This window comes from Daphnia magna, linkage group LG5, assembly GCF_020631705.1.
Source record: "Daphnia magna isolate NIES linkage group LG5, ASM2063170v1.1, whole genome shotgun sequence".
Taxonomy (NCBI): Eukaryota; Metazoa; Arthropoda; class Branchiopoda; order Diplostraca; family Daphniidae; genus Daphnia; species Daphnia magna.
In genome coordinates, this window is record NC_059186.1 from 5,449,404 (window position 1) to 5,461,255 (window position 11,852).

Sequence of the window (11,852 nt, forward strand, 5' to 3'; positions counted from 1 at the left end):
TTTATCAAGAGTGATGTGCACATCCGTAGATCGTCCCCCATAACCCTGAGAAATGTACGTAATTGCACCGGTAGGACTAATGCCAATCATAAATTTAACTGTATTTTTCCCCTTGTAGTACGAATATGTGGAACTTCGGGCAAGCAAGTTATTGTATCTCTCAATGGGTACTTGGATGGAAATTTCCTTTTAAAGTAGCTCGGCATTGATTTTTCGTTTGCAGTATCAGTCGGCAAAACCATAAAATTTCGAGCTATTCTAACATACATTACGTCAATCCACTTGCTGAAGTACTTACTAACAGTACTCATACTTATTTTGAATCGGTACGCAAGATCTTGTTCTCCCAGATTTAGCCTTAAACGCATTAAAACCAACAAGATCTGTTCTTCGTAGGAAAGTGATTTTTTGGTTAACAATGAGCAATTTTAGATAGCAGGCAATAGCAACTGAAATATAATTTGAAATAGTTCCCATGAAGATAGTCCCGTGTAGTATTTAGTTTTCTTGTCGTTGTTTCGAATGTCATTGATTAACTTTTCATCTTAAATTTTTTGTTCTAGATTAACTATTTTATCACGCAGCAAACTTCCCTCTAAGATAGCAACATTTAGTTTCTTACTAATTTCCTCAACAGCATCTTTGAGTCGTTGAATTTCTTTCTGTTCTCCATCTCTGCATGGTGACTGTTGACAGTTTATTCCGAGCTGAAGAAACGAAGAAGTTCCCGGTTGTATGTCTGTATGAATATTTTTTTTATTAAATGGAGGCTTTTATGTTTAGAAATAAATTTATGTACCTTCAGTCGATGACGTTGATTCTTGAGACAATGTGTTGAGACAATAAGAGTCTTCAACAATGTCTACATTTACAGATGTGTCTTCAATAATGTCTACATTTGAAGAAAAACTGACATTTGTAGTTTCCCAATGGTCATTAGTAATGATTGATGAAGGTTCATCGGTTAACGAAAAATCATCATTTACACAATGTGATAAACTGCCTAAGTCAAAGGTTGTACTCTCGCTAGTTTCTTCCTGTTGTGTTTCACTTTCGTGTTGCACAGTTTCATTACCATTTTCCAAAGAACAACCTGTTTGTTAATAACAACATATTGTTAATCTTAAACCGAATTCTTATACAAAAAAAATTACCTGTAGGTAGGGACAACAACTGGTTAGCTTGTCCAAGGGAGCCTAAATTAATACTTGGAACCCAAATCAATGTCATCAGTTGAATAATAATAAGCAGGTTTCCCTATGACAAACGATTAAGATGTAAGGAACAATAGTAATGAGAAATAAACATATCAACTACTTGATACAAAGTGATGTGAACAGATTAAATGATGAGAAGTATTTCCATTTCAGTTTCTTTGTACAAGTTGCATCCAAAGACTTCTTCTTTTTTCAATGAGCACTTTTTCTTTATCAGAATACATATCACATTTTGTTGTGCATCGGCACAGGTGATGAAAGAAATCGCGATATGGCAACGGTGGCGGGGGAGGAGAAGAAAAACCAGCGGGCAGTCGATCCAGACATTCCAACGAGGCCGGAACATTCCGGCGAATCGAGAGATTTTCGTGCTTAATTTTGAGTTTAATCTAATCGATTGTAAGGTGCGCGTGTTCCCTTGTACCGTGATTCCGTATCGAGAATACATATTCTTCGCTGTCTACGGTGTTCGTGATTGATTATCCTCAGCGGACAGCATTCCGTCACATTGGTGCCGAAACCCGGGATCGAACTTCACGTCCCTGTACGTCTTCCTAACGTGGCAAAATTCTTATCGTAGGTAAGTCAACGAATTTTTCCTATTGGGTGTGAACGCACGCTGAGCGAGCAATAAATATCGTCGATACCGAAATTCACGTCACGACCACGAGGTCCCTTTTCGAACCCTACCTCCTCTCTTTATCTATTTCGTCGCGCGAAAGAACAAACTTTGAACTCCACCTCTTCCCACCGATCCTTTTCTTTTCCTTACCCCCCCCCCTCCCCGTTGTAAAAGTCGACGGCCAATTCATTTAAGTTTTCTTTATGCTAAGTTATATACTTTTCCTTTTATTTTTTTTAATACAAAGGGACATTTTGTGGGGCTCTAACATACAAAATAATAGCATCCCGGAAGGGTCGTCTTCTCTCATCTTTTACCCTTCCTTGGGCTGATTAGTTTTCCCCAATGTTTTATTATTTTATGGAGAGATGAAGGTGTTTGTCATCAAATGGGGGGATCTAATCAAACGGCGTAGCAACAGGACATGGATGGCTCTTCATTCATTGATGTTCTATCTCCATCATAACGACGACCTTATTTGAAATACCGTTTCTATAGTTAAATGAGGGTATCGAACGAACTAATAGAAAGAAACGAATAGAAATAGAAAGAATATGGCCGTGCGATGGCGAACGTTTTCGGGAAAGGTATAAGTAAGTCAACCGTGGGTTTAAATAATTCGTATTGGTAGACGCATATGTGCTTAATGCGTTTATTTTTTCGGCAATGTTTTAGAAAACATTGAAGGGTGGTTTTTCGGTGGCTGGTTATTTAATTTGCTATAAACGAACCGCAATCATGAAATATTTGAACTACTATTTGAACTTTGTACTTGAAATTATAACGGTCAACAATAAACACAGTGGAGGAAATTAACATTAAATTAATCCTTAAAGAGGCTACTTCAAACGAGATAAACGGGGCTGCCGCCTCTGTCCTTTGCTACAAACACGCTGGCCTCGTATCTGTAATAAATGCACATTGTTTTAAAATTATTTTAACCACTGGAAATTGTCATCCCCGTTAAGTTATGTTACTGGAAATTATTCGCTTGTTTACCTAAAATTTATGATTATGATGTTTTAACCTACACAGGTCGAACCTACGAACACAAACATTCAACTTTCGAACATATCCAGCACTCGTTTCGAACAATTCTATTCCGAAAGGGTTTACAGGTATACTGTTCACGAAAACCTGTTAGCCTTATATTTTGATAATTAATAATTCCTTTTTACCTCCAGATCGAACATATGAACACGAACATACGGCCTTCGAACACACATACTCGTTTCGAATAATTCTCGTCCGAAAGGGTATCTATACTGCTTACGAAAACTAATTGCTTCTACGTTTCGATAATTAACAATTGTTTTAACCTACCCAGATCGAACATAAGAACACGAACGTACGGCAACGAGCACAGTCCCTCGTTTCGAACACGCCTTGTTCGAAAGTCTCTGAGAAAAATTTAACTCACTGTCCGTGTGACGTACGTCTACAATCTTCCGACGCCATGGACGACCTGGAATTAATGAATGCCCCGGATTTGTTCCGGCTACGAACCACTGCAAAACGCCAGCACACGAACCTCGTTACGCGAGTGTACAACATGATTAACAGGCGGGCAGCGCAAGCTTGATTCGTGGTGTTGTCAACGGATCTTGAAGCTGCGCTAGAGCGTATCACGGCGATTAACGAGCGGTACGTCATCGCGGGAGAGCTGGATGATCAAGAAAGAGCGGCAGCAGAGGACTACATCCAAGGCGTTGCTGCGGTAAATAGGCAAGCACGGCTTGCCATTGGAGGGTATTTACAACCCGGCACTAACCCGCGCTTAGAAGGATGGATCGTTGAAGACTCGAATATTGATCAAGCTCTGCAGCAGAATCCGCCGACTGAATCCACTGGAGCAGAAGAAGATCAGGATAGCGGTCCAAAGCATCATGAAATAAACCAACGACCTGTTCACAGGACCACGCCGGCCGATCCTCCCATCGACCCATTAATTTTGGGCTCAACTGGTGGCGTCAATAACCAAACCGAGCCTAACGTGGCCAATAAAGCGAAACGACGAAGAATTGAACTTGAATTCGAACTCGAAAGGAAAAAGGTTGAACGTTCCCGCAAGATGGATGATCTTTTGCGTCAATGCGAGAGAGAAGAAGAAGATCTTAAAATGGCAATCGAGTGCGAAAGGGTCTTGGCTGGTGCGCTTGATGGATCAATTCAAGGAAACCCAATCCTTTCATCCACACCAAAGCGCAATATGGATACCGTCTGAAACTTACGACCCGTAGAAGCAAACGAAAGATCGGCAACATTCGCTCCGCCAAGTCGTTGGCCAAAGATTATCGTCGAAAAATTCAACGGGGATCCGCGAAAATGGCAAAGATTCGCGCATGGTATTCACGCCACCGTTCGCGACGCGAACATCCCTGACTCCTACAAGCTTTTGGGCCTTCAAGACAACATTACTGAAGATATTCGGAAAAGGATGGGCCATATTTTCAACGGATCATATGCATTTGAGTCGGCTTGGATTGAATTAGAAGTTAAATATGGAAATCCAGGTCTTATAATGCAGGCGCATAACCAGCACCTTCTCCAAGTCCAGCCTTTCAAAACCAGGGACTTTAATTCGCTCTTCACTTTAGCGGCAGATGTCCGTGATGCCGTATCGAGCATTTCCGTTGAGCACTCAAAGGAATTTAGGTTTTCAACCGTCATCACCTCGCTCGCCTCAAAGCTTCCAATTCAGCTTCAAATCGACTGGGGAAAATATGCATATTCCCTTCGTCCGAATCTACCATCGATACGAGATTTCGACAAGTGGATTGATATCGCTGTCGGAGCAGAAGAGTATCGCGGAATTCGACTTTCCGTGGCCGGAGATACCATAATAAACCCGCCCATAATATTCACCCTCGGCAGCAAGGCGGCTATGGTCAACCTGGTAGCAGTGGTTATCGTGGACCTACTGTGTTGACGAACGGAATTCAAGAAAGGGTAGCAGCTCCGCAGTGCCCTGCCTGCAGTGCCAATCCTGGTCATCGCCTCGAGTATTGCAACGTTTTCAAGAAAATGTTGGTCAACAAACGAGCAGCTCTCTGCGCCGACAACAATTTTTTTTTCAAATGCTTGACACAAGGCCACTACGGAAGAAATTGCTCCCGCACTGACGTGAAATGTAATGACTGCGAAAAGGCCCACAACACTCTCTTACACGGAGCCGAACGCCAATTTCCGTCTGCAAAAAGTCAAGGTAACGAATCTCTAAATGTATTAACGATTCGTGCACCTAACCCGAACCGCATACGTCCCGTATTGCTAGCCATCCTACCCGTCACTGTAAAAGGTAATGAGTCCGTCGCCGAAACATTTGTGGTATTAGATCCGGGGAGCGAAGCCACGCTCATTACGAACGCTCTCGCAGAAACTTTAAATTTGAAAGGACCCACCTTTCGTATCCGCTTCGGTAACTTCAATGATTCAATCACCATCGACTCTAAGGTCGTTTCGTTCCGCATTGCGTCTATGAACTATGAAGCCTCCATCAGTGAAGCTTTTCTCGTTCAAAAAATCAGTCTATCACCTAGAAAGATCGATTGGCCAAAACTGAAGACACACTGGGCTCATCTCGCAGACTTAAATTTGCCAGCAATAGACTCTTCTCAAGTTGGTGCATTGATTGGAGCGGACCAACTTTCGGCCCATATACAAAAGGAGATTAGGGAATCAATTGAAGATGACGACCCTACAGCGATTCTAACTCAATTTTTGATGGTCGGTGGTGGGAAAAATTCCAAATTTTCTTGTGGCCGGGCCAAGCAAGAAATTATATATCGACATTCACTCAGTTTCCCATGATGAGGCGCTATGTAATCTCGTAGAACAATTTCACTCTACCGAGTCTTTCGGTACGGATGTTTATGCTCCCACGATCACCTCGGCCGAAGATGCTCAAGTAATAGCCGTGCTCGAATCATCAGCAATTTTCATCGGGTGCGGATGGCAGGTGGACCTCCCTCTACGCTCAGAAGGCTTTGTCTTCCCTAATAATAGAAAACAGGCTGTGTCTAGGTATTATGGGATGGAACGACGTCTCTCGCTGCCGGAAAACCAACATTATGCGGACAAATACAATCTCATCGTAAAAAAGCTTATTGATTCCGGCACCGCTGTAAAGGTAAACTCGTCTGCAATCAACAAGCCGGAAGGAATGATATGGTATTTGCCGCATCACTTCGTTGAAAATCCAAACAAACCAGGAAAAATCAGAGTGGTTATGGATTGTGCTGCGAGTTTTTGTCAAGTCTCGCTCAACACCCAACTTCTCCATGGGCCGCCGTTGCTCCCAAAGCTAATAGGAGTGCTTCTACGATCGAGGGAATGTCTTTTTGCGCTTTCTGCGGATATAGCGGCCTTTTATCATCGCGTCGGAATTCCAGAAAAACATCAGTCTCTCCAACGATCTGTTTTCCGCGAATTCGGAAGCAATAAACCGCTGAAGACATATCAAATGACGACCTTGGTATTTGGGGCAGTTCATGCATCAACCGCGGCAATTTGGGTCTTGCAGCATGCGGTCAGTCAAAACAGAAATTATCCCGAAGTTGCATCGCGAATAAGGCAAAATTTTTACGCTGATAATTTAAGTGACTCGTTCGACACCGAAAAGGAAGCCATAAAATTCGCAAAGGACGTCACAGAATCGCTGGCGATCGGTGGTTTTAAATTAACGGGCTTTGCGTCCTCATCTAAACGAGTCCTAGAAACAATCCCAGTGGAAGACCGAGCCGGATCGATCCTTGACTTAAATTATGGCGCCTTACCGACAGAATACATTTTGGGGCTCACATGGGCCTGCAACAGCGACTGTTACAAATTGAGAGTTAAAGAGCTGCCTCCAATCATGACGAAACGGGAGTTGTTGTCGGCGATGTCAAGAGAATTTGACCCATTAGGAATTTGCCTTCCGGTCATTACGAATGCAAAACTACTCTTTCAAGAAACGTGCAAACTACAATCAGGGATTCCCCCCTATAAGAAGCCGATTGGGTGGGACGAGCTTTTACCAGATTGCATTCTGGCAAAGTGGAATATATGGGCCGGCTCATTGTCATCTCTCTCTCAAATTTCCATTAGGCGATGTTTTCGGTCAAGTGACGAGAAGCGCGCAGATTGCATATTTGACCTCATCGTTTTCTCGGACTCATCTCTCCTTGCGTTCGGAGCTGTGGCTTACCTAAAGACAACCTGTCACGGCAAAATGCACCTCGACTACGTTATGGCGAAGGGCCGCATCGCACCCACCAGCATCCTAAGTATTCCCAGACTGGAGCTACAAGCGGCGGTACTAGCGATCAGAATGACGAAATCCATCATAAGAGAAATGCGCATCCCGATATCATCCATCGAATACCGAACTGACTCCGAAATCGTGCTTCACCAGATAAATTCTTCACATCACAAGCATCCAACTTTCGTGGCCAACAGAATCGGCGAAATTCTCCGTCACTCTAGTCCCGAGCAGTGGAAATTCATATCTGGTAAGGATAATCCGGCCGATGACTGCACTAGAGGCATCACCCCTGACTGCTTCAAATCCAATAGTCGGTGGCTAACCGAACCGTCCCAGTCGCAGTTGTCAGCAGCACAAGTTTTGACTGCGTCGCTCAACCAAGCAGAAGATGCTGACCCATCCATTGCACTGTCGGTGTGTGCCCTAGATTTTTTCTCCCTTCCCGTCAAAACCTCATTGCCAGCCGTTTCAAAGTTGATTGCGGATAGTCAAGATGGTCTTGCTCGGGTAAAGCGTGATGTAGCCTTGTCATTGCGCAAAGGAGCCAATTTGGAGTTGCCAATCACTGATGATGAATTAAAGCAAGCAATGCGGACGTGCATCATTGTTGCCGCCGAGGAAGCGTTTCCGGAAGAAATCATCGCTCTCAGAAGTGGGAATCTAATTCCGAGAGATTCCGTCCTTCGTAATGTGAATCCTTACATCGATCCTGCGGACGGGCTAATGAAGGTGGATGGCCGTCTTAAACATGCCAAGCTGCCACAGCACGCGCGACAACCTGTTATTCTTCCCTCGGATCATCGTCTGACCTCGCTGATTGTTTCTGATGCTCATAACGAAATTAATCATGCGGGAGTAGAACACACTCTTTCAATTGTCAGAAGGAAGTATTATTTAACTAAAGGTCGCAGGTCCATTCGGAAAACCTTGGCGCGTTGCGTAAAATGTCGACGTAGATGTGTACAGCCCGGCCACCCATCATGGCCAGTCTTCCTAAGGAAAGACTGCTGCCATTCGTTCGACCCTTTTCAACATCTGGTCTCGACTTCTTTGGACCTTTTAACACCGTGATCGGTCGACGCACTGAAAAGTGTTATGGTCTTCTCATTACGTGCTTTTCAACCCGTGCTATACACCTGGAATTAGTGTACTCTCTCTCCGCCGACTCCTTTCTGATGGCGCTGCGGCGGTTTATTGCTGATCGTGGCCATCCTACAACCATTTATTCGGACAACGGGACCAATCTGGTTGCGGGAGAGAAGGAGCTGCGCGAAGGAATTGTGAACCTCAACTCAAAGCTGGTGACCGAGGAGATGATCGATCTGGGAATCAATTGGAAATTTTCGCCGCCATCAGGCCCGCATTTTGGTGGTTCGTGGGAGCGCCTTGTCGGCTCCAGCAAGAAATCTTTGCGCGCTGTTCTGGAAGAGCGCAGCGTTAATGACGAGGTGTTGCTGACTGTATTAAAGGAAGTTGCGTCGCTCCTCAACACTCGCTCTCTCACGCATGTTTCAAGTGATCCGTCCGAACCGGAACCGTTAACGCCAAATCATTTTATCTCGGCTGCCATCATCCCCATTATCCGCCGGATGTCGAAGAAGCGTTTTGTGGCTTGACCAGACGACGCTACAGGCAGTCGCAATTCATTGTAAATCAGTATTGGCGTAGATGGATGCGGGAATACGTTCCGAACCTAATCGAACGGAAGAAATGGAATCAAGCAACCCCTTCGCTCCGCGTTGGCAACCGAGTGCTCATCATGGATGACAACACTTGCCGCGGAAAATGGCTTACTGGAACCGTGTCAAAACTATTCCCAGGAGAAGATGGTTGCGTCAGACGTGTCTCTGTCAAAACGGCGACTTCTGAATTAACCCGCCCTGTTGTAAAACTTTGTCTATTTTCAGATGCGTAATCGGCCGGGCGGGACTGTTGTGCATCGGCACAGGTGATGAAAGAAATCGCGATATGGCAACGGTGGCGGTGGAGGAGAAGAAAAACCAGCGGGAAGTCGATCCAGACATTCCAACGAGGCCGGAACAATCCGGCGAATCGAGAGATTTAAGTAAATGACAGCTAAACAAGCAAACAACTGCTAAGTTAATGGGCTCAATCTAGCCAAGTCTGCAGCATGTTTCGGCTATCCCCCGCCACGGTGCGCACTAGTCGACTAGCCGCACGACTTTTGGCTGAGCGGATACGAAGCAAGTCGAAAGTGGTCTATAAGCGGGTCGGAGTCGTGCGCGTTTAACACGGGCGCTTATGGTAAAACGCATAAGCGTTCAAAGTGAATGAGGGTTACTGTACATATAAATAATAAAATATGTAAATAGCGGCGCAGTGGTAAGATATCACCTTGCTAATCAAAAGTTCTCAGTTTCGAGTCACCTGGCAGACAAATCTTTTTACGAAAATTTATTTTATCACTAAATTTGTGGGTTAAAAAACCACGAATTTTTGGGGTCAAACCACGAAAAATTCATTGTGCACAGCAATACAACTTTTTCTGGGTTAAAACCTACGAAACTCATGCTATGAATTTTGGGAGGCTGTACCCCGAAAAAATTGTAAGAAATTTTTTCCTTTATGATGGTTTTCTAGCGAAGTCAAACGGAATTAATTCTTCTGATAAATAAATAAACTTGCTGAATTTCTGCTGGACGAAATTTATGTATTCGAGGACCTGAAATTCATTTCTTCATGAGTTTGTGTGTGACTCCAAAGTAGATAAGATGTTGTGGACAATTTGGGAAATCAAAAAACATGTCACAATTTTAATTTTCCAAATCAGAATTTCCTAAATGATTCTCTTCGTGAATACAGTACCCACCAAATGATTAAGAACACCCCTCTCTATTTCTATGTATTCTCATGGCGCTACGTGTGTAAAAAAAACTCAAACAACTATTTAACGGCTAGTGATAGAATTTTATATTCTTTTTTACTGATCAGAAGAAGAATAGATCTTCAAATCCCTCACGCTTGACATTTTTGTAGGAGCAAACCCAACACCCCTACACACTCTTTCATCGATTAAGATCACGAGCTTCTTCCCCATAAGCGCTGTGTTAAAACCACGATATAAATAAAAAAATATATTAAACTACGCAAATTTTTTTTTGCGTAAACAGGATCAAATATACTTGTATTCAATGTGAATACACTGTTATACCATGAGTTTTTACTTCTATATGTAAACTGCAAGGAATATACTTGTATTCAATGTGAATACACTGTTATACCATGAATTTTTACTTGTATATGTATACTGAGTCAAATATACTTGTATTTAATGTGAATACACTGTTATACCATGAGTTTTTACTTCTATATGTATACTGCATCAAATATACTTGTATTCAATGTGAATACACTGTTATACCATGAGTTTTTACTTCTTTATGTAAACAGCATCAAATATACTTGTATTCAATGTGAATACACTATTATACCATGAGTTTTTACTTCAATATGTAAACAGCATCAAATATACTTGTATTCAATGTGAATACACTGTTATACCATGAGTGTTTACTTCTATATGGAAACAGCATCAAATATACTTGTATTCAATGTGAATACACTGTTATACCATGAGTTTTTACTTCTATATGTAAACTGCATGGAATATACTTGTATTAAATGTGAATACACTGTTATACCATGAGTTTTTACTTCTATATATAAACTGCATGGAATATACTTGTATTCAATGTGAATACACTGTTATACCATGAGTTTTTACTTCTATATGTAAACGGCATCAAATATACTTGTATTCAATGTGAATACACGGTTATACCATGAGTTTTTACTTCTATATGTAAACAGCATCAAATATACTTGTATTCAATGTGAAAAGACTGTTATACCATGAATTTTTACTTCTATATGTAAACAGCATCAAATATACTTGTATTCAATGTGAATACACTGTTAAACCATGAGTTTTTACTTCTATATGTAAACTGCATGGAATATACTTGTATCCAATGTGAATACACTGTTATACCATGAGTTTTGAATTCTATATGTAAACAGAATCGAATATACTTGTATTCAATGTGAATACACTGTTATACCATGAGTTTTTACTTATATAGGTAAACAGCATCAAATATACTTGTATTCAATGTGAATACACTGTTATACCATGAGTTTTTACTTCTATATGTAAACTGCATGGAATATACTTGTATTCAATGTGAATACACTGTTATACCATGAGTTTTTCCTTCTATATGTATACTGCATCAAATATACTTGTTTCAATGTGAATACACTGTTATACCATGAGTTTTTACTTCTATATGTAAACAGCATCAAATATACTTGTATTAAATGTGAATACACTGTTATACCATGAATTTTAACTTCTATTTGTATACTGCATCAAATATACTTGTATTCAATGTAAATACACTGTTATACCATGAGTTTTTACTTCTATATGTAAACTGCATGGAATATACTTGTATTCAATGTGAATACACTGTTATACCATGAGTTTTTAATTCTATATGTATACTGCATCAAATATACTTGTATTCAATGTGAATACACTTTTTTACCAAAATTTTTTTTTTTATATGTAAACAGCATCAAATATACTTGTATTTAATGTGAATACACTGTTATACCATGAGTTTTTACTTCCATATGTAAACTGCATGGAATATACTTGTATTCAATGTGAATACACTGTTATACCATGAGTTTTAACTTCTATATGTATACTGCATCAAATAAACTTGTATTCAATGTGAAT

General features: G+C 41.4%; 1 protein-coding gene and 1 pseudogene across 1 annotated transcript; one reads left to right on the top strand and one right to left on the bottom strand.

The window, feature by feature from the left end:
- Window positions 1–297: 297 nt before the first annotated feature.
- On the bottom strand, window positions 298–1,230 carry LOC116923907 (annotated as a pseudogene).
- Window positions 1,231–3,179: 1,949 nt separating this feature from the next.
- Window positions 3,180–8,700, top strand: LOC116923909. The gene is given in 4 exon segments (XM_045174497.1): window positions 3,180–4,663; window positions 4,714–5,572; window positions 5,640–7,960; window positions 8,041–8,700. Coding segments are annotated over 4 exon segments (5,208 nt in total). The 5' UTR covers window positions 3,180–3,295.
- Window positions 8,701–11,852: the final 3,152 nt, after the last annotated feature.